We start from the raw sequence: 24,180 nt of genomic DNA on the forward strand, positions 1-24,180 counted from the left end.
TGAAAATAGAGAACCCTAGACACTCCCCAGGGCTTCTGATGCACTGGGTCTGGAAGGAGGAAAGTAAGAATTTGCATTTCTCACGAGCTTTCAGGTGGTGCTGCTCTGGGACACGCTTTGAGCACAGCAACCTGGTACAACCTAGTTTAAATTGTGGAAGTGTCCACCAGAAGAAGCAGACACAGAAAGGGTTTTTAAAAAGCAGGATTGGGGGCTTCTCTGGTAGCTCAGTGGTGGAGAGTCTGCCTGCCGATGCAGGGGACACGGGTTTGTGCCCCGGTCCGGGAAGATCCCACATGGGAGGGGCCACAACAGTGAGAGGCCCGCGTACCGCAAAAAAAAAAAAAAAAAAAGCAGGACTGGGAGAGGGATGGTGCAAGGAACGAATGTTTCATTATGAAACTTTCTGTATCATTTCACTTGTTCCCAGGTGTATATATCTGAACGCCTGTAAAGCACCTACACCAGCACCTGCCTGGCAAGGGCAGAAGGTCAGTACGTGTTAGCAACCTGCTGGTTTCTAAATATAGCAAAGATGCCAGGTGACATGGGACACGGGTGCTTCTTGTGTCTCCTGGGTGAGGGCAGTGGGAGCAGGCCTTCTGCTGGCTCATTCTTGGGGAGCAAAGTCCTTCAGGTCACTCCAACAGATATATGTTTTCCCCTTGGAATTGCCACCACTGAATCAGGTCAGACACAAATTTCTCAAAATCTCTCCTGATTCGGAGATGAGAATATGGTTCAGGCAGCCAATTTTTGTCAAGACACACACTCCTCCTACCCCTCTTCCGGGCGGAGGGAGGGTAATGAACCTTGGTCTCAAGGATCATTAAACCGCAATATATAATCACCCCCATCCTAAGTCTCTGTCCAACCCTCCCAGTGCCTGGTTCCTTGGGAGGCCACAGCTCGGCTTCATCAGTCTTTATTGCTACCTGCTGCCACCCTAACATCAGGCTTCTGACTCAGCCTCAGGGCACAGGAGGCCAGGCCCTCAACTGAGGGTCAGCTACCTGTCGCTGCGTCTCCAGGACAAAGAACAGGAGCTGCTTGGAGAAGAGATGAGAAGAGGGCATGGCGAGCTGGGACGAGGCGAGGGCATGCTGTCTTTCAAACACCTGGTAAAGGACAGTATTTCATAAGATCGGGGCCTCGTATCACACTCCAGCTGGTGCCACTGGGGCCAAGGTGGGGATGTCCGGGTGTCATCAGTCACTTGCTGGCTTTTGTAGCTGCTGCCCTGAAGTGCTCAACCTCCCACCCCCAGGCAGCTAATAAACTCCCAGAAAACTGCAGGTGGCAAAAGTCCCCCATCATTCCTCACCTTCCACCAAAGATGTTCAGGATGACATCTTTTGGCCACGTTCTGCAGCTGCCTGGCCCCCACAGGAATGGCTACCACCTGGCACGGTGGGTCCCCGAAACATCAGCACCAGAGTCCGGCGGGGTCGTAGTTTGCCAGCCGACACAGGTGCTGATCGCTAAGCAAGCACAACGCTCTGGTGAACAAGAGGCATCCTTGGAGCAAGGCTGGCCCCCACCATACAATCCCCCAACTAAGCACGGGTGCCAGAGAGAAACCTTGAGCAAGTGAAGCTCCCTACTTGTTGGGCAAGCAAGTTCCAGCGGAGACAGCGTGGCCATTTCACACCCCAGCACTGCAGACGGGCGGATTCAGAATGACTGCAAACTCCACCTCCTTCCTGGCCTGTGACCTCGGGCCAGTTACTTAAATCTCTCAGCCCCAGTTTCTTCATCTGTAAAATGGGGATCATAATAGTACCTACCTGATGGAGGACTGTGAAGCTTAAACAGAATAATAGAAGTAAATTGCCTCTCCTGAACTGATGATGCTTGGGGCATTGGCAACGCACAATAAAAGCCATGGCTATTATTACCATTATTTTCATCACTGTTACAAGCTATCCCATCACATAATGTACAGCAATAGCTCCCCGAGCTACCCTTTATTGAGATTCAGTGCTCTAAGCTCTGGCCCCTGTGCTAGGAAATTTACATGATTTCCTCATTTTGTCCTCACTACATCCTTGCCGGGTAGAAACAGGCCCACAGGGTTCAGTGATGTGCCCAAAGATATGTCAGCCACCACTTAGTTGCTGTAAACCCCAAATCACTTCTGCCAGCCAGTAATGAATGATGCTGTAGGTGGCATTTTTTTCATTCTGAAGAAGTCTCTTTATAGGGATCACAGAGGCTACCTAAGTCAGCTGGGATCAGAGATGCCCTCCAACGAGCCAAAGACACACAGCTTATTGGACCAAAAATGGTCCATGGGTGGAGGGCATCCAATCAGATACCACAGGGGTAACATGGCATGCATGAAGGCAGCATGGAATAAATAACTACAGCGAGAATGGAGAGGTAAGTCCGTGGTTCTCTACTTCTCTGGGAAACAGGTTCACTCCTGAGTCAGCATCTTCCACACTGAGCAGCAGAGTCTAATACCTTATGTTTCGTCCATAGCTAACCTTAGAAACAGATTCCTCAGAAGCCAGGGCTCCTTCTACCTCCCTCCCTCCCCCTGTTTGTCACCCCCAGACCAAGGAAGGAGGGTGAAGCCCCAAGGAGGTAAGTGCTTCTCGCAGCCCATCCGAGGTGGCTAGGCACCCCAAGGGTCCAAGACTCGGCCACTCTGCAGCTGGAATCTTCCCAGTGCTGACTCCAGGCATTACCATCAGGGGTAACGAGATACAGGATCACCACCCTTACAGCACAGCCAGAGCCAGAGCTGACTGTGACAAACGGGAGGACAGACTCAGACTGGCAGGGACACAGCCTCAGAGGCTCCCTTGGCTGGGTCATGGGAGGAAGGCTGGCACTGGGGCCCAGAGGCAGGAAGTTCTGCAACTCAGAGTGACATGAGATCGGGACCGTAGGAAGCATGGGGGAGCCGGTGCCAGCAGCTGTGTTCTCCCAACAGCCCTGGCCTGGAGACTCCAACATCAGCATTCTAAGTGGGTCAAAAGATCTGCCTAGGAAAAGCCACTTTGCATACTCACTGGGTAAGCCTTAGGTTTCTAAGCTCTGGAATGGACCTGCGTGGAGTCTCTTATTGTACAGTTGGGGAAACTGAAACCCAGATAGAGACAGGAAGACGGGATGCATTTGGGTTCAAAATCTACAACACGGGCAAGATCACTGACCTTTCGGAGCCTCAGTTTCCTGATCTGTAACATGGGAATGACGATGTCTGCCTCAAAGAGTGCAGTGAATCTTAACTGTCACAATGCAGCTGGTGTGCTCAGCAGGGACAAAGGTCATACAGACAATTGGTGACAACACCGAGACTTCAGCAGAGAGAGTCTCATTTCCTGACCTGGAGCCTATTCCAACAGGCTGCCTCTGTTTCTATCATTTGTTAGGATCGAAGAAAAGGGGACTGGTCCATAGGGGTCCAGCTAATATTTGGGTTACACACTTGTTCCCCCACTGAGACTAAAGTGCTATCTTTCTCCTTCCTGGGAGATCAGAGCAACCTCTCTGCATACAAGGACCAGGACTGTCCAAAGAGACAATAGTGCTTCTAGGGCATCTTAGTATCAGGAGCTGATTTTAATTCAGAACTTTGCTCCTGCCCACAGGCAAGCAGAGAAGCCTCTCCTCTCAGATGCAGATGGGGCAGGCATGAAAAGTGGGGAGCTATGGCGAATCCTTACGAAACTCTGGCAGAAGCAGAGGTCTGAAAGTGCAAGTCTGTGGGTTGTGGTTTTTTTTTTTTTTTTCTTTTTTTCAGCAAGCTGGAAATGTTTCTGCTCTGGCCAGAATTAAAGTGCAGGGCTATGGTCAAGCCCTCTGAGGTGGCCATGCTGACATTCACTCATGGGATGGCGATGCACGAAGACAGATGGCTGCTGGAAGCAGCCGCCCAGCATCACGCCAAGGTAAATTCCAAGCACTCTTAGGGCCGTAAGGAAGTGGGGAGTGTGAACTGAAAGGCATTTAGCCACAGCCTCAAAATTAACCATAGAGCCAGAGGATGGAAACGCTACTAGGCTAAGGAGCCAATAAACATCAGAACAACAGCTATCATTTATCAGGCACTTACTCTGTGCCAACTACTGTGCAGACAACTTGACAAATGTGAGCTGATCTAATCTTCACAACCATCTATGGTGTGAAGCTATTGTTATCCCCATTTTACAGATGAAGGAAACTGAGGCTCAGAGAGGCTCTTGACTTGCTTGAGGTCCGCACACTGCTCAAAAGTAACAGAGCAGGGACTGGAACCCAGGCAGCTCCCTCCAGGGCCGTGACACCCTGCCCCACCTTGCTGTCGTTACACATCGGACATGTCGTCCCCTTTTTTCTCGTCCAGGCTCCCCCCGCAGCCCTCTGACTGCCACGCAGGCCCACCCACCGTCATGGAGTGTTTCTCGTCTCTCTGACGGTGATTTCTCTTGACAAATTGATAAATTGGCCCCTTCTGGCGTCGACGTGTGTCATGAGTACTATTTTAGTTTGCTTGATTCAGGGCCTCTACCCTCTGGGCACTGAGATAAGCCAGGCTCTGGAACTCATCCTAACTGATGTCCACACAAGTCTCTTCTGGTACCAGACCCTCCACTGATGCCTGCAGTGGACTCATGAGACACATCTGTGGCTTGTGAACTGAGTTCACGGTTCTGCCCCGGGCCAACCATCCAGCTGGGCTGAGGCAGAGGCTCTGAACCCAACAGTCTTGACACTGGACATTTGTGTTGGATGTCACGTGTGCAGTTTTCCAGGGAGAAAATGAATAGATTGCATCCAATTCTTAAAGGGCCCATGGCCTCCTTAAAAACAGTTTTAAAACCCTTACGTAAAGGTAAAGAATAGAACCCCACATTTAGAGAAAGGTATCCCACTGGATATTTGAGGAACTTGGTTATCAAATCAGGCATGATAGATAAGCTTGTATACTCTGGAGTGAGAAAGAATCAGATTCAAATCCTGACTCAACTACTCCATAGCTGTGCGACTTTAGGCAATTCTTTGATGTCCTGGGGCCTCAGTTTCCTCATCTATACAATGGGAATAATCCATCTGTACCACTGATTATTGCAAGAACTAAATGATATCACACATGTGGGTGAGTAGCACATACTGGTGCTCAGGAAACAACACTTATCATTTATCAGAGCATCAACATGTGGACACAGTCTGGCTGTATTAAGGGCAAGGGGTTATTTCCTACAAATTCTAGCACCCCTCCTCTTCCTGAGTTCCCAGGCAATAAAGTTTTTGTCTTGGCTGGCGGACTGGTTGGGCGTTTTTCAGGGGCTCCCCTCTGACCACATCTGTGCCTGTTCAGCAAAAGGGGCCTCTAGGCAGAGAAGATTAAACACCTTCTGAAACCTCAGCTCTTGATCACCAGAAAGTTCCATTTCCTCTCCCAGGAATAACCACTTTGCTGCAAAATTCATGGGAGCAGAATGTAAGCCACTCCAGGCCACGCTCAGCCCAGTTTGAACCCAAATCCGTCTTTGAGATGTAAAGGTTATGCGCATTGACCCGCGGTGGGGGAGAAAATTACAACATTGAATCAGAGATGCCTTATCCACAGTGGCCAGGAAAAAATCCTGTGACCGGACTGCTGAGAAGCAGAGGAGAGAAAAGGCTGATGTTTCCTTTAATGCCCTGCAGGCTTGCTTCCCGCTGTCATCCCTACACACCTGCAGGCCTAAAAAGAGGAGGCACATGGAACCAATGACAACAGCCTCCCCTTCTCTCCGAAACCATCCCCAGGGGCATGAGTGGCGCAGGTGGAGGTGGCAGGCGGACCGTGGATGAGGCGTGTTCCACGCGCATTTCCCAAGTATTTTCGCGGAAGAAAAAGAAGAGGGCGCGCCCCGGGTGGGTGCGGAGGGCAGCAGGTGCAGCTGCTGGGGACTTACTTGAGGAGAAGTTGGCCTCGGAGTGGACGGGAGGGGTGGAGGGCAGGAAGGGCGCGTGTCCCACGAAGAAGGAGCGGAGCGAGCGCTCGGACAGCAGGGGGGAGCGCTGCTGGGAGGGGATGTTCTCACAGCTGCCCACGCTGCTGTGGATCTTGAGGTTCAACGGCTTGCTTTTCTTCTTGGCTCTGAAAGGGAGACAGAAAAAGGAAGAGAGGGAAATGTATCCCTAGCACACACAGTGAGAGCGGAGGACCCAATCTCCTTAGCGTGGCACCCAGTAACCACGCCCCACCTCCATCTGGCCCTGCCACCCTCTCCGGCTCCCTCCCACTGGGCTCCAGCCACCTATTTTGTGCGGCTCCTCACCTCCAACCCTTGGCTTATGCTCTTCCCACGGCCTGGGAAACCCTCCCCTTCTTTGTCGGGTCAAGGCCCCATATGTTTCTTTACAACTCTGGTGTCCTCTCCTCCAGGAAGCCTTCCTTGACACCCCAGTCCATCCCAACCAGGGTTGAGTGTTCTTCCTACAGGAAGCCTTCCCTGATACTCCCCCTTTCCTCCTAGCTTGGGTTGGTGTTCCTCCTCCATCCTCCTAAAATATTCTCTATATATCTCTGTGGCTGCACTTTCCTATATTTTCCAAATTTGTTCTTTTAGGCTCTGTCTCCCAAGTGGACTGAGGGTCTTTGAGGCCAGTGACTCTGTATTATTCGTTTCTCTGTCTTTGGCAACCAGCACAGAGCCTGGCACACAGTAGGTGCTCACGAAATGTTAATTAAATGATCGATCTGGATGCAGACGGCCACTCATAATGCTGCATTTTAATTCTCCATCTTCCAGGCCTGTGAGCTCCTTGAGGGTCGGAACCTGTGGTTTTTGTTGCTGGAGCTCTCAGCCCCTAGCTCGGCCCCAGCTGAATAGAATGTACCTCTTGGGCTGGTTCTGAAACATTTCTCCCCTTCCCCAGGAGTTTAGGTGATCAGTTGAAGAGAGTTTGCTCCAAAATTAACCTCACCGCCTTCTCCCCAACCCCCAACTCCCCCAGTGCCCTGTTCAGGTGTGGCCAGGAGTTGGGCGCCCTCTTGTGGCCAAAGCAAACCTGCCTCGCAAATGTTCACAGATCCGATGGAGGGCCCAGGAAGGGGTGTTCATTTAAGACTAGAGGCCTTCCACAGAGGCAGCCTAAAAGTCACCCTCTCCAGGAGGTCTGCTGCCCCTCAGCTTTAAGGAGTTCAAGCGTGCCTGCAGAGTTGCCCCCCGCGGGGGTCTGCAGCAAGGCCCAGGAAGGCGCCTCCGGCTAGAGCAGCACGCGTGGCCGGCTCACCCCGAACGTAGCTGCAGAAGAGCAGGCAGCGGGGGCGGCATTTCATTCCACACGAGCGTCCAGTGGTGGAGAGTCACAGAGGCGTCTACACAGAGGGAGTGCAGTGTAGGAGTTACACTCGCAGGCTTTGGGGTCAGGGAGTCTGGAGCCTGGGTCCTGACTGTGACCTCAGGAAAGTGATCTCACCTTTTCGTGCCTCAGTGTTCTCACCCGGACGATGGGGGAAACCACAGCACCTACCCAAGAAGGATGGATGACGATTCTACGGGATCATGTGCTTGGCACACGGCCCAGCACAGAATGAGGGTTCAGGTGACCTGATGTTAACGTCACTATGACCAGGTTCGACTGGCTGTCTGTATAGCAGGGGCTTAACCTTGAAGAAGCCAAGCCATGTTTTTCACCTGAAACATCCAGCAGTTCCCTCAACCCACCACGACCCTTGGCAGATGAAGAGGATGCAGTCAAACCCTGCAGCAATAGGTACCATGATGATCTCCCAAACACAGATGGCAGCCTTGAGGCACTGGGCCACTAAGTGATGAGGCCAGATCCCTTATGCAAGAAGAACCAAGTCTATATGTAAAATAGATAACTAATAAGGACCTACTGTACAGCACAGGGAACTCTTCTCAATACTCTGTAATGACCTATATGGGAAAGGAATCTAAAAAAGACTGGATGTATGTATATGTGTAACTGATTCACTCTGCTGTACAGCAGAAAATAACACAACATTGTAAATCAACTATACTCCAATAAAAAATTTTTAAATAAAATAAAATAAATAAAAAGAAGAAGGAAGTCTAACCCAGCACAGGTGTAATCGTAACTCAATGCTGCTGCACTCATGGCCACAGATGGAGCAGAGAAGGGGTGTGTATAAATAAATGTTAGTGGGAGAGATGGATGGATGGATGGATGGATGGGTGGATAGAGGGGAAAAGGGTGAAAAGTGGAAGGATGGAATGAATGAAGGACAGAGAGAATGAGAAGATGAAAGAATGGGAGGGCAAATGGATAGAATGCAAGAGAGAATGAGAAGATGGAAGGATGGGGAAGGGGAGGATGGATGGAAGGAAGAATGGATGGATGGATGGATGGAAGGGTGAAAAGGTCAAAGGATGAAAGGGTGATGGATGGATGGATGTAATGAAGGAGGAGGGGATGGTAGGATGGAAAGATGGATAGAAAGAAAGGAGGAAGAGAGGATAGGAAGAAGAGAAAGTGGGAGGATGAATGGCTATTTAATCAGAGAAGGCGGAAGGAAATTCTATATCGCTTTCCACCCACCAAGGAAGTCTTTGCAGACAGGACGTAGGATTCACCTTTACCATCTGTGCTCATTACCCAGACATGCTTGGAGGGGAAAGCAGACACAACCGACTGTGTCTGATGACTGTGGCCGTGACTAAAATTTAGTGGCTATTTTTCAGTATATCCTGCAGATGCCGTTAAAAGGAACATCCTCTCCATGATCTTCACAGATATTAGATGTCTATTACATAAATGTACTTTTCTGGAAATGGGGCCAATTCTGGGGAAAGCAGCAACATGAAACGCCGGCACGGGCAGCTCCACCCTCTGGGGCTGTATCAGCACTGGGTGGACAAGCCGCTTTCTGGACGGGCTCTCTGGCATGGCAGGCTGGACCACAAACTGTGCCTAGGAAAATGTGCTTGCTTTACCAGGGACAGCAAAGGCCTAGTCCAACGTTGGCATCTAGCAAAGTTCTTCCAACCTTCCTGATTTGCGTAGCATATCTGAATGAAAAGGATCCTGAGAATTGTCACCTCTTCACATTGGTTCATTACTTTCCATCTCCAGCCCACAGTTCTGGACCAAGCCACCTTCCTCCCTCACCTAAGCTACTGCTGCTGCTGCCTCTTAAAATCCTAATCCCACTTTTGTTTCCCTTTGCTCTGTTTTTTTTGTATTGAGGTAAAATTCACATAAGGTTAACCGTTTTAAAGTGAACAACTCAATAGCATTAAGTATTCACAATGCTGTGCAAACACTACCTCCATTTAGCCCCCCAGGTATTTTCCTCATCCCAAAAGAAAACCCTCTACCCATGAAACCATTACTCTCCATTCCCCTTTGCTACAGCCCCTGGCAATCACTGATGTTTTCTGTCTCTAAGGATTTGCCTATTCCAGGTATTTCATATAAAAGGAATGAATCATCCAATACGTGACCTTTTGCGTCTGGCTTCTTTCCCTTAGTGTCATGTTTTTGGGGTTCATCCATGTTGTAGCGTGTATCAAAACATCATTCATTTTAATGGCTGAATAACACCATCTGACTTTTAATTCTTTACAATGTGTTTTCTACCCAGCAGTTAAAGTGATGTTTAAAAATGGTACATTGTATCATGTCACCCTCAGCTTAAAAACTTCCAAAGGTTTTCCATTGTTCTCCCTTCCCATGGCTTACAAAAGCTTCATAGCACCCTCAACACCCTCTCTCCAGCTTCTTTACCGTCACCTTGTCACCCTCTGACTCTGGTCATCTCCCTGGTCCTTGACCACACCAAGTTGTCATCCACCTCAGGGCCTTTGCACATGCTGTCCCTCTGCCTGGGGCGCTATTTCCCATCCTGTTAGTGGAGACCTACTCACCTTTAGGCATCCCTTCCTTAGAGACACTGTCCCCAATCCTCAGAACTAGTCAGATCTCTAGGCTACATGTGCTCCCAGCACTATGTGAATTCTGCATTTACTTATGTGGTTACTGAATGTCTGTCTCCCCCATGGCCTGTGCCCCCCCCCCACAGGAGGGAAGAATCTGTATCCCCAGCACCTAACACAAAGCAGGCACGCCACAGTGGCAAAGCCAAGATCAGATGCCGGGTCCACAGACTCCCAACCACGTCTATGTGCCCCAGCTCAGGCTAGGACCTGACATCCTCCATCTGGCAGGGGGGGCGGGGGGCGGGCAGGGAATTCTAAAGGACTGTGTCCCAGTTTCGATCTGTGAGTCAGGAGGACTGTTTATCAGCATCTTCCCAGTTAATTCTCAAATATGGGCTCCTTGAGGGCGGAGATGCATCTTATTTCTTTCGCCAGCCTCTGGCCACCTCTGTCTGGATCTGGCGGACAGCTCTGCCCTCATAAGGCTCCTGGTCGATGCCCATTTGCCAGCTAGCCTCTCAGAGCCTTTATCACAAAGGTTGCCAAGGTTGCCAAGGTTGCCAAGGGAAGCCCCAGACTGATGCTTAGGCTTTGCACCGTTTCCTCTCCCCAAAGTCTGCTGGATTTTGAGCTAAGCCGAGCCGCTGGCTCACACGGCCCCTCAGCTTCCTCAAGTGTGGGGTTGTGTCCCCTTGCACTTGAAAGCCTTCACCAGCCAAGCCCCTCAGCATATCATTAACGGGGTCTGGGGCATCTGGCCCCGCCGACTGGCAGGAAATGACAGGGCTGGGAACAGGCAGGCTCCTCGCAGGCACGGCAGGAGGACAGGCACAAACACACATTCTCACACACCACCCTGGGCAGCAAAGTGCTAATCCAGTAGCCATTTCCCCAAACAGGAAGAAAATGCCCGCTGGTCTAACCCACAGCTGCGTGATCTGCCCCTCCCCCTCACACTGGGCCATTTAAATCCTATGCAGTTGGCCTGACCTGATTACCCAAGACCCTTTTCAAAACCAAAGAATAACACCAGTTCTTGGGTGAGAGGGGGTAGAGGTGGGGGGAGTACTTAGGGACCCTCGGCTCAGCTGCTCGAGCCTGGGGAAGGAGGAGGTTTGGAAAAGCCTAACACTGGGAGGATGTTTATTGAGAATCCATTGTGGTCCTTGGCCACAGGCGACAACCCTCATTTCTGGCTCAAGCATGCCCAGAGCATGGCAAGAATCAACAGGGGTCCTGGCAAAGAAAGGAGCACTGATGAGTCAGTCAGACAACAGAAGCTGCATTTCCCCAGGTGTGGAGGAACAGGCAATGCTTTTAGATGAGACATGGATGCCGTTTTTGTATTTTAGAAGTTGAAATTTGAAATATTGATTTTGTACACCAAGTCCATCATTTCATGCAGTTATTTCACAGTATACGGCCTTATGTAAAATACACTAAGAAGAATTAAAAGAAGAGGAAGAAAAGGAAAAGAAAGAAGGAGAAGGAAAAGAAAAAGAGGAAGAACAAAGGAGATGGAGGAAGAGACACTGGCTGAAAAAAAAATGTCAAGTAAATTCTAGTATAGGTCCCACCAGAGTGGCTAAAATAGAGTTGACAACACCAGATGTTGGCAAAGGATACAGAGTAACCAGAATTCTCATAAAATTCTGGTGAGACTGTGAACGGGTACAACCATTTGGAAAAACAATTTGACAGTATCTACTGAAACTGAACATATGCTCTGACCCAACAATTTCACCCCAGGGTATTATGTCCTCAATCAAAATGACCGCCCACGTCCACAGAATGACCTGTGTAAGAATATTCATGCCAATGTCATTCATATGGGCAAACACTGGGGAAAATCTCAATGTCCATCAATAGTAGTATGGATAAATACATCACAGTATACTCGTTTACTTGACTACTGCACGACCATGAAAAAGAGGAAACTACTGCTATACTACGATATGGCTGAGCCTCAAAGATACAGTGTTGGGCCAAAGAAGCCAGCCACAAAACAGTTCTATGTTGTACGAGTCCATTATGATTCCATTTACATTGAGTTCAAGAACAGGGAAAACTAATCTATGGTGAGAGACCCCAGAAGAGTGATTTTCTTTGGGGAGGTTACTGACTGGAAGGGGAACCAAGAATCCTTCTGGGGGCTGGACATGTCCTCTGTTTTGATTGGGTGACGGTCACCTGGGTGGATTGATAAATAAAAATGCATCAAACTGTACACAAAAATTGTGCACTTTACTTCTGAATTAAACTTATGCCTTACAAAAAGTTTTTTAAAACAACAGTAAAAAAAAACAAACAACCCGATTAAAAAATGAGATTAAAATTAAAAGATTTGGGCTTCCCTGGTGGCGCAGTGGTTGAGAGTCCGCCTGCCGATGCAGGGGGCGTGGGTTCGTGCCCCGGTCCAGGAAGATCCCACATGCCGCGGAGCGGCTGCGCCCGTGAGCCATGGCCGCTGAGCCTGCGCGTCCGGAGCCTGTGCTCCGCAATGGGAGAGGCCACAACAGTGAGAGGCCCGCGTACCGCAAAGAAAAAAAAAAAATTAAAAGATTTGAATCGACATTTCTCCAAAGAAGATATACAAATGACCAACAAGCCTATAAAAAGATGTTCAGCATTACTAGTCATTAGGGAAATGCAAATCAAAACCACAATGAGATGCCACTTCACACCCACTAAGATGGCCATAACCAAGAAGTCAAAAAATAATAAGTGATGGTGAGGATATGGAGAAACTGGAACTCTTTTCCATTGCTGGCGGGAACTGTGGAAAACAGTCTGATGGTTCATTCCTCAACAAGTTAAACATGGAATTACTATCTGACCCAGCAATTCTACTCCTAGACATATACCTAAAAGAACTGAGAACAGGTGTTCAAACAAAAACTGTACACAATGTTCACAGCAGCATTATTCACAATAATCAAAAGGTGGAAACAACTCCCATGCCCATCAAAAAGTGAATGGATACACCAATTGTGGTCTGTCCAGACAATGGAATATTATTCACTATTATGAAGTACTGATTCATGCTACAATGTAGATGAACCTCAAAAACACGAGCTAAGTGAAAAAAGCCACATGCAAAGGCCACATATGACGATTCCATTTATATGAAATACCCAGAATAGGCAAATCTATGGAGACAAAAAGCAGATTCGTGGTTGCCCAGGGCTGGGGCAGAATGGGGGATGGGAAATGACTGTTTAATAGGTCTGGGGTTTCCATCTGAGGTGATGGAAAAGTTTTAGAACTGGATGGTGGTGATAGCTGCACAAGATTATAAATGTACTTAATGCCATTGAATTGTACACTTAAAAATGGTAAATTTTATAGGATGGATAAACAACAAGGTCCTACTGTATAGTACAGGGAACTACATTCAATATCCTGTGATAAACCATAATGGAAAAGTATATGAAGAAGAATATATATGTATAACTGAGTCATTTTGCTGTACAGCAAAAATTAAACACAACATTGTAAATCAACTATACTTCAATAAAATTTAAAATAAAAATGGTAAATTTTATGCTATGTGTATTTTATATAATTAGAAAAAATAATAGCAATAAAAAATAATAGCGATACAGGAAGCATATTTCTCCCCCTTCCTAGCTGTGTGACCTTCATCAAGTCACTTAACCTCTCTGAGCATCAATGTCCTCACCTGTAAAAATGCCTAATAATGCCTCTACCTCACAGAGTTGTATGAAGATCCAATGAAATAATGGACTTCAATGCCTCACAGAGTACTTGGCACCTGAGCTAGGGAGCTCTTCTCACATTTGTCCCTTGCCAAGAAATTTCTTTTCCTCTAGACACAGACCGAGGCTCCTCATAGGCAAAGTCTGTCCCATGTGGAAGTAGGTCAGGACTCAACATCAAGAGAAGATGGATAAGTATCCACAAAGAGGACCAAAGAATTCCTCTTTACCCTGGACTTCTTGCCTCGGGAGAAGCACATGAAGGTCTGAGGACCACACTGACCCATCTCTGGGGTGATTGACACCAGACGGGGGAGGCATGAACCCTCCTGGAAGAAGGGCAGTTACAAAAGGATTTTCAAAGGCATCCAGAGAAAAGGCTCAGCGAGGAATGCTTGCTCAGGGCAGCCCTTTCCCTCCACTGTGTTCTTCCTAGGACCCCTCTAGGCTCTCACCATCAGTGCCTATTATATGCTAAGGGAATCCCTTGGCACCACTCAGATTAAGTTTATCACTAAAAGAAGAGAAACACCCACTGCCTCTGACAGAGTAGTCACTAGGGAATGGATTTGAGACTGGTTACTTTATGAAATTCTTATTCTAGTGGTATACTAATTTCCTCATTTGCTCTCTAGAATATTCTAGAACTAGAATATAAGCCCCATCTCCATCTTGTTCACCAATGTGAATGCCTGACACATAGTGCCCCCGAAATTATATTCTGGATGAATGCACAAGTGAATATTATCACCAAGCCTCATGGGCAGTTCCGTTTTACAGATGAAGTAACTGAGTCCAGAGAGCACCAGGATTCAAACTCAATTTGTCCAAAGCCAGAGCCCAGATCCCCACAACTTCATGTGATGCTGTTCCAGTCCAGCACCAGGGAGGGGTTTTTCCCCAAAGCTCAGGATCCTGGACCCAGACATCTTCATCACGTACTAGAAGTTAGGGTTCAAGGGTTCTGTAAAGGAGACACATGTGCGCTCCTTCCTACCTCGGTCACACAGAGATCTGGACTGGGGAACAGATTCTTGCAAAAACCAAAGCAGAGTTTCCCCAAAGTATAAAACAGCACTGCTAAGGTGCCAGAGAAGAGATGCCGCCTGCCTCTGTCCCACCAAGCCCAGCTCCCAAGACACAGGATCTGGCTTGGGAGGAAGATGGTTCCCAGGTCATGGAATCTGGTTTGGGGGTAAATGTGGCTCTTAGGAGTGATCCAAGTAACCTCCAAGGGACCTCTGAAGTGTGCAGGCTGGTCTTCTGTGGATGAGGACAGCAGACGATACAATAATGTGCTCATCAAGGCCTGGCAGTCAAACAGTCCTGGATGGAGGTCCCACTCCCCCTGCGCTAGCTGTGTGGTCTTGGGCAAGTTGCTTCCCCATTCTGAGCCTTTCTCCTTGTTTTTCAAAGAGGGCTATCACCGAGGTGTGGAAAGGATCACACAAGATAAAAGGGATCTGTGAGGCGTGAGGCCCGGCACCATCCTCTTGGTATGAATCTGTATTGTTTCCAGTCAATTTCCTACTTCATGAAGGCACGTGACGTCAACTCTGTTTTCCTTGTGTCTTCTTACCTCGAATGAGCTCTACCTCAGCTCCTCCATGCCCTCACTCTCCTAGAACCCTATCATATCTTCTCTCTGGCACATCCTTAAAGGCTCGGCTCGAGGATGACCAGCTCTGAGCCCTCCAGAACCATCTGCCTTTACGTTGCCATCAACAGCTCAGCACCTGCATCCGTATCATGCCCTGAGCACTCGCTGCAGTCCAGACACCAGCCCTGCACACACAGTAACTCACGTGATCCTCCCCACAGCCCTGTGGAGAAGGTTCTACAGTCATACCCATTTTACAGATGGGAAAACTGAAGCTCACAGAGATGATATGGCACTTGGTTGCAAATTCGGCACAGGCCACCCAAGCACACTCTAAGTGTAATGCACTGTGTTAGACACCACGGGGCATAAAAAGGAGCCCAACCTCTGTTCTCAGCAGCCCCACCTTGTGTATCATCACTTCTGCACCAGTACAGACCTGGCCAGAAAACAGGAGTGTGCTCCACACCTGCTTTATGGCTGGTCACCAAAGCACAGCAGGAATCTCAAATTCAGGTGTGACCCACCAGAAATTGTCTTTCACTGGAAGTAGGTCATCCAGGCTGCCTTGTACCCTGGCTGGGTGTGCAAAATGTAAGAAACCCTGAGTTATGCCTGGGGCATTGTTCTCCCTTTGTACTCTGGGAAGCTGCCTGCTGGTCTGAACTGGGCAGATCCAGCCAGATTCTTCTAGTCCAGAGGTTGACAAACTATGGGCCAACGGTGGGCCAAATCCAGCCCTCAGCCTGTTCTTGTAAATAAAGTTTTACTGGAACGCAGCCATGCCCATTCATTACACATTGTCTGTTAATTCTTTAGCTTGACAACTGCAGAGTTAGTTGCAGCACAGACTGTATGGCCCATAAAGGGGCCCTTTACCGAAAGAGTTTGCCAATCCCTGTTCTAGACTCCCTGCCCACAGATGTTAATCACACAAAAAAATAAAATTAAAAAATCCTGACAAGAACCAGAGTCTGCTTGGGATTTATTTTCCCTCAAGTGACAGCGTCTGTCTTGACCTTTGCACCTAAATAATGAACACTCTGCCTTCCTACTCCCTTCTCTCCCTGTGGCCCAGTCATGGTGGCCTGAATCATCCAGGGTCAGGCAGTGGCCACATCCCTGAGTGGTAAGACTAAAGCCCTTTGTCTAAATCTGTGTTGTTCTATACAGTAGCCATAGCCACACGTGGCTACTAAAATTTAAATTCAGTAAGATAAAATTCTAAATTCTGTTCATCAGTCTCGAATTGCCACAATTTAAATGCCCAAAAGTCACATGTGGCTGCTGGCTACCATGTTGGACACAGCAGATACAAGACATTTCCGTCATCACTGAAACTTCTTTTGGACTCTGCTGTTCTAAACAACCCTGTTCCCAGCGTTACAGGGTGAGGTGATCACTGTTCTGCTATCAGAGCATCTGCTCCATCTCATCTCTCTCTCCTCTCTGATAGTCACCCTTCCTCTCCCAATAGTAAAATTAAGTGCTTCGCTGGAAATAGCTGGAATAGACTGGAAATAGCTAAAACATGCATCACAGGGGGCTGGTCCATGAAATGGTATTAAACGGTAACTCCATTTGATGGAGCTGTGTAGGGATTTAAAAGAATCGGGATAGCGAGAACACCAACATTTATTATTAAGTGAAGGAAAAGGCAAAACAATGTAGACAATTAGGTGCAGATAATTACTGTTTGATTCCACTTACACGACATACCTAGAATAGCCAAATTCATAGAGTCAGAGAGTACAGTGGTTGATGCCAGGGGCCGGGAGGTGAGGGTGGGGTGGGGAGGGGGAATGGGGAGTTAGTGTTTAATGGGCAGTTTCAGTTTAGGAAGGTGAAAAATTCGGGAGATGCATGATGGTGAGAGCTGCACAGCCATGTGGACGTCCTTAGTGCCACTGGACTGTACAGTTGAATATGGCTAGGACAGTATGTTTTATATTATGTGACTTTTACCACAATAAAGAAACATTAAAAAATAATAAATAAATAAACAATGTATACAGTATGACTTCATTTGTGTTTTTAAAAGATATATATGAGTGCTTCCCTGGTGGCATAGTGGTTAAGAATCTGTCTGCCAATGCAGGGGGCACGGGTTCGAGCCCTGGTCCGGGAAGATCCCTCATGCCACGGAGCAACTAAGCCTGTGCGCCACAACTACTGAGCCTGCGCTCTAGAGCCTGCGAGCCACAACTACTGAAGCCCGCGCACCTAGAGCCTGTGCTCCTCAACAAGAGAAGCAACCGCAATGAGAAGCCCGCGCACCGCAACGAAGAGTAGCCCCCGTTCACCGCAACTAGAGAAAGCCCGCACGCAGCAACGAAGACCCAATGCAACCAAAAATAAATAAATAAATAAATAATTTTAATTTAAAAAAAGATACATATTAATGAAAAACATGAATCCAATAAATACTCCTAGAACAATGAGGTGCTGGACTCTAGCAATAAAGGAGGCAGACAAGAGCCACGCTTTCCCTGGGCTGGTACCCTGGTGAGGGTACAGACAAACAGATGAAACAATAAGGGAATACTGGTTAATAATAATAATGGAGAATTAAAATCAGAGGGTGTAGTGACTGGGTGGTCGCGCCTCTCTGGGGACATGGCATCTAGGCTGAGACCTGCATGTCGAGAAGCCAGACTTACAAAGATCTAGAGGGAGAGGAGCCCAGGCAGTGAGGGAAGGTCAAGGCCAGGGCAGGTCACCTCACAGTGAGGGAGGAGAAAAGAGACAGTGGGGCCACTGTGAGGAGAGGGGGTTTGATTGTGAGAGCGATGGGAACCTGCTGGAGGGGTTTAAGGAGGAAGGTGATGAACTCTGGTTCTGTTCTTAAGAGATCGCTCTGCCCAGTGAGTAGAGAATTGACCTGTGGTGGAAGCAAGAATGGGATGAGGGGATCCGGACAGGAGGCTGTTGGAGGCCCCCAGGCGAAAGATGGTGGCGCCTTGGACCAAGGTCTCAGTCATGGAGGTGGAGGGAGAGGAGGTATTTGGGACTCAGCTCTCCCAGGACTTGCTGGCCAATTCAACGTGAGGAAGGCGAGAGGAAGAGATGGGAGATGCTTCCTAAGTCGGTGTGTCATACGGACCCCCAGTCTAAGATGGATACACTCACGTCTAAGGTTATAGGAGAGGCAGTTGGCAGCCTGGAATTTCCAGAGTAGGTACTTTGTTACTTTTAGACTTTCCTTTGCCTTTTGAACTTAGTAACAGGAGTATTCTTTTATAATAATAAAAGATAATCTTTAAATGACATATTGTATTTTTTGCTTGAATTTCTCTTCTTTGTTTTATTGAAATGAAAAAAAATACTCTAGAAAACAGAGGTATGGTCATGGAATACTGTGCTCAATTGTTACTTAATATTTCAATGATGTTTCATTATTTTTTCAAATTTTAAATTGAAGATCAAATTTGAGATGGGTTTTTGTTTCCCAAATGGCTGGTACCAGTCAACTGGCAACTGGTATCTCAGATTTAGTTGACAGATATTAAAATGTGGTAGTTTATAGATTCCTAGAAATTAAACATATATATGTTTAATTATACAATATTATGTTTTTATATAATATTAATTATATATAATATTATATAAATTGTATGGATGGTATGTATTTGTATATTATATATTATACAAAATTAAACATATATGTTTATACTCTTTATATTTTATATATGATATATAATTAAACATATATGTATACTTTTATATCTTTATATATTACATGATATATAACTAAACATATATGTATACTTTTGTATCTTTACATATTATATATAATTAAATGAATACATTATATATAAATATATATGTTATATACGAACATATATATATATAAATATGCACTTGAAAAACATAAAATGTCTTAAGCACAGATACATAGTATTTTTTTTTTAAGGTTAAACTTTGCTCAGTAACAGATCAGCTCTCAATATCCAACAGACTTTCTACTAAGACTTGATTTCGGGAAAGAGCAAACTGTCCTCATACACACATTCCCCTCCCATCAACTAAGACACGCTTCAGATCCAGGATGAGTACAGGAGACAAAAAAATGATCAGGAGAGGAAAGGAAAGATGTTCCGGTTGCAGAGGTCAGCAAACTTCCGGTGAACAGCCAGAGAGTACATATCTTTGGCTTCACAAGCCCTATGCTCTCTGTTGCAACTACTCAACTCTGCCCTTGTAGCGCAGGCTCAGTCACAGATAACAGGTGGATGAATGGGCAGGGCATGCTCCAATAAAGCTATCCATATAAATAGGCCCTGGGCCAAATGTGGGCCGCAGCTTGCCCACCCCTGTCCTAGTAGGGTCTGGACTTACCTGAAGGTAGGAAAATTGAAACAAACCAGCCCTTTGGTTTGTTTCACCCTTGAATCCCACTTTCCATCGCCTAGCTCACCCCAAGAGCTTGCCACCCTGCCACCTGGACTTTATTTGGTGTTTTTCCTTTCTTCATCCTGACCCCACCCCTCCTGGGTTTAGCTGGGTCTTGTCATAGATCCTAGACATTTCTTCAGGCTCCAGCCACAGCTTTGGAATACACATCTGTTTTTCTAATTATTTGATGAACGTGGACCTGTCCCATCCATTTGGAAGCACCAGAAGGACAGGGAGACAGGGATCGTGTCTGACTTGCTCTTTGTGGATCCCCAGGGCCCAGTACGGGGCCTGGCATATAGTAAGGGCTCAATTAATGAAATGAATGCCTGAAAGTCCAAGTGAGCCCACTGTCTCATCACCTGAATGTTCGGGGGCTCCTCCTGAAAGTGAGTCAGGGGCAGGGGTAGCCTTCCAGTGCACCCACTTTGCCTTGATGCCAGGGGTCAGGGGGCACCAGGCTGGCACCCACCCTATATATTTATTTCTAATCGGAGGCATTTGCTGCATGGGGTGGCTGTGGGAGTAGTTAGCCTGCAGGAAAGGTAAGAGCCCGAATCAGCCACCGGGTGGGGGGGGCAGGGTTTGAGTTCCAGTACTTATGGGACTGCTGATGTCAGCACTAAGATTGGTCTCGCTGAGATGCTGTGGGTCAGACGCTGTGTTCCGTACACATTATCTCATTGGACTTGGAACGATTATTACCCGCATTTTCCAATGAAGGTAACTGGGGTTCTCCACAGCTAATGTACCCAAGACACAACTCAATAAAGGCTCAGAGTGTGATCACGGATTTAACTGACTTCAAAGCCAATTCCTAATTGCTTTGTCAATTCCACTGTGGCTGATGGCGTATATTCCCATTTTACAGCGGTGCCTGTGCAGACCTGGAGCTGTCCAAGTTGTTGACTTCAGGGCTGGCCAGGGACAACCAGTTTTACACTTGCAAACTGGGCATCTTGCTGGTCTCGGCCAGTTTCTGACCTGGACACGGACAACACTGCTTCTGCCCCACGGAATAATCCAGAAGCCCACGGCTCCCTCTCCGGCCTCCCCCACCCCATCTGAGCTCACCCAGACAGCCATCCTCGGTTCTGTCTTCCAGGCCTGATCTGTGCCGGCATCCAGGCCCACTGATTTTCCTGCATCCCTGTGATTAGGAACTAATCTTATATTTTTGTTCCCCAACCCATAAATCAGTTACAGACCAAATATTTACACAGGCCATCATTTCCGACCAAACCAAGGCTCATGACAGCGCTCATTATTAAAAAGGATGACTGATTTTAGGCAGAGATTTCACAGGCATGTGGCTGGATGTTTTCTTTCAGGTTTCCTTCCCCCTCCCCTGGCCTGAAGAAAAGACAATTTCCAAGATAAATTGGTACAAAGGTCTGCTCTTGCTGTCTCCTTGGGGCCAGTAGGTTGTGGGCAGGCTTCCACAAGCCCAAAAAGTAATGGCTGCTCTTGGCTTCTTCTCCCTTCTCTTGGTCTCCCCCTGGGCAGGGAATCATTTAACTAAACATCCACTAAAATCAGAAACCCTAAAGGAGACAGAGAGGGAAAGGGTCAGGAAGGGGAAACTCGGCAGCATCACTACCCCCAGTGGTGACACCCACCCTACTGGGGGTAGTGTGGCCTGTCCAGGGTGACCCCGAGGCGGGCCATGTGCTAAGTTGTTAATATTGCTGGGTGGGGAAGCAGGAGGCCAAGTTCCTGACCTGGCTCTGTCATTACTTTGCAAGTCACTATGGCCTTTGAGGCTGGTTCCCTTTCCTTTCAAAGCAGGGATTTGCTAAGTGGACTCTGTCTGTTTCCGGTCCAGGTATCTTGGCTCTCATCGTGAGAGCTGCCATTCATTAAGCCCTTACTATGAGCCTAGCCTAGTGCTAAGCACTTTATAGGTATTAGCTCATTTTAGTCTTTAAGATGGGCATCATCCACTCCAGATGAAGAAACAGAGGGTCAGAGAGGCTAAGCCACTCACCTGAGGTCACACAGCATGTAAGGGGCAGAGGCCAGTACTTGAAATTTGTTCTGTCTGACCTCAGTGCTCTTGTTCCTAAAATACACTGCAGCCTCCCTAAGACCTGAATTTGCTTGGGGCACGGAGGCATGTCGTCACATTGATTCTTAACACCCTGATATCTCCCAATGAAAGCACCTGGGGTCAGCGTCCTAAGCAAAGGCAGAATTGACAATTGTCTGCCCAGTGGTGAGCCAGCAAAGAGCTTTCTCTCTGCAAAGCGAGAGGGCAGCTGGAAATGTTTCTTCAGGGAAACCGTGAGTATTTTGCCTCATATGGAAGTCTTCAAAGAAGCTTCCTTTACCCCGGGAAAATTAATTGGGAGTGAATCTTTACAGACCTGCCTAAAAAGCACATATTTCAGTCTGGTGGTTCTATGAGATCCCCACTGAAAGGCGTCCATCAGAGTCTGTGAGACAGACAGCAGCAGTGCCAGCTCTGAGGGCTTGGGAAGGATTCAGACGGTACAGGGGCCGGCTGGGTACTCGGGGCCAGCCGCTTAACCTCAGCAGGCTCTCAGCCTCTCCACTCGTAAAATGAGGGCTTAGAGCAGATCATCCTTAAAAGCTCATCCATCCTCACTGTGATGGTTCTGTGATGCTGCCCTCTTTCCTCCAGACTTACGGCATGACCTTGGGCGGGTCAGCATCTGTGAGTCTTCGAGCCTTCTTATTTATACTGTGGGATAACCTCTCCAGACCCCCTGTCTGCCCCTTGCTTCTGTGCGGGGCAAATGAGTCAGCGTGAGCACTGTGAAACCTCAGCGCTACGATCCCAGCGGTGCGGAATTTCCAAGAAGTCATGACTTTCCTATGGTGACTCTAAGAAGAAAGTCTGAAACATTTTCCGTGTGAGTTTGAACACTGTTGTCTGAAATCAACGTTTTGTTTTGCTTTTCATACCAAGGCCTTCCACCCGATTTCAACTTTTGCATCCAACAGTGACTTGTTATGATACAAAATGTGTCCATTGGGGATCAAATAATACAGAGGGCGGGCCCGCCAGGGATTGTAACTTAACGTGCTTGCCCACGGATTTCTTCCTGCTCAGCACAACTCAGGTATTTAATCTCAGTCAATGGCCTGTCTGGCTGCTTTGCAGTGGACATTTGATTGTGACCACCAAGCACTCACCATCTCCCCCCCAACTTTTGGGGGCAATTCTCTCTCCTCCGTGCACAATCTCGTTGCGGGTGTCAGCTAGGGGATAGACGTTGCCCATCCCAAGTCACCAGGTGCCAAATCAGGCCCATTGGAATCTCTCTAGGGAACGTGAACGTGAATGCCATGACACATAATGGAAAAAATTTTTGAAGCTCGGTTGATCTACTGGTTCACCCCCAAAACAACCTTTCAAGTCATTCCTGCTACTTAGAGCCTCCAAGACACCCTGGATCCTGCTGCTTTCTGAGCCTTCCAGTGGATCCTGAGAGCTATCCCGGAATCTTCCGTGTAGGTAGGTCCACTCTCTGCTTAAGTCAGCCAGGGTGGCTTCCATTGTTTGCAGTCCAAGACCCCTAGTGCATCCTTGAGAGAGACCACGAAAGCTGAGTTTCCATTTTTCACTATGTCAGACTCTTGACTCCAGAGTTTCTCAAATCCTTTGGGCTGGGGCCCAGACATCTGTGTGTTAACAAGCCTTCCAAAGCCACCTCCACACTCCTGAGAACCACTGCCTTGCCTGGTAATTCCACATCAAAGACAGTGGTCTGTACTGTTACTGGCAGGTGTGGCACAGGCTAACTCTCTGAAATAAAGGACCATTCACTTTGCTAGCATCTGCTCAGGCTCTCCAAGAACCAGACTTCAAGGCCTGAGAGTTTAGGCCAGGCCAGGGCTGGAGGAAAGCTATCACCAAAAGACACTCTCCAGGACAGCCATGGGGACACAACTGCAAAAGGCACACAGCCCATCTCTGCTGCAAGCGTTGAAGGCTCAGGCTTCACCACCTTCCCCATCAGAAAAGTCCAGTATTTATGTCAAACCTGAGGCACAGCAGGGTCAGCCTTATTTAGTGGGTCCCCACTGGAGTAGGTACAGAGAGCAAAGCAGGAAATGTCTTAATAAGGGAGTGATTTAATAAAATACGATGCATCCACACTTCAGAATACTATGCAGTCATTAAAAAGAATGAGGTAGGACTTCCCTGGTGGCACAGTGGTTAAGAATCAGCCTGCCAATGCAGGGGACATGGGTTCGAGCACTGGTCTGGGAAGAGCCCACATGCCACGGAGCAACTAAGCCTGTGCACCACAACTACTGACTGAGCCTGCGCTCTAGAGCCTGTGAGCCACAACTACTGAGCCCGCATGCCACAACTACTGAAACTCGTGAGCCTGGAGCCCGTGCTCCATAACAAGAGAAGCCACCGCAACTAGAGAAAGCCCGCGTGCAGCAATGAAGACCCAACACAGCCATAAATAAATAAATAAATAAAATGTATTAAAAAAAAAAAAAGAATGAGGTAGCTCTATAGCCAGGATCAACAAACTTTTTCTACAAGGGCCAGATAGTAAATACTACAGACTTTGCATGCCAGGGTGTCTCCATTGCAACTGCTCAACTCTGCCAATGAAGCACAAAAGCCGTC

General features: G+C 47.8%; 1 protein-coding gene across 1 annotated transcript in view; it reads right to left on the minus strand.

The window, feature by feature from the left end:
* Window positions 1-24,180, minus strand: part of KSR2 (kinase suppressor of ras 2) — a 407,661-nt gene that overhangs the window by 160,915 nt on the left and 222,566 nt on the right. Inside the window, exon 5 of the mRNA XM_060120912.1 lies at window positions 5,895-6,079. Within this exon, the coding sequence (XP_059976895.1) occupies window positions 5,895-6,079 (185 nt within the window). The remainder of the gene's footprint in view (window positions 1-5,894; window positions 6,080-24,180) is intronic.

Source organism: Lagenorhynchus albirostris, chromosome 14 (assembly GCF_949774975.1).
Source record: "Lagenorhynchus albirostris chromosome 14, mLagAlb1.1, whole genome shotgun sequence".
Classification (NCBI taxonomy): Eukaryota; Metazoa; Chordata; class Mammalia; order Artiodactyla; family Delphinidae; genus Lagenorhynchus; species Lagenorhynchus albirostris.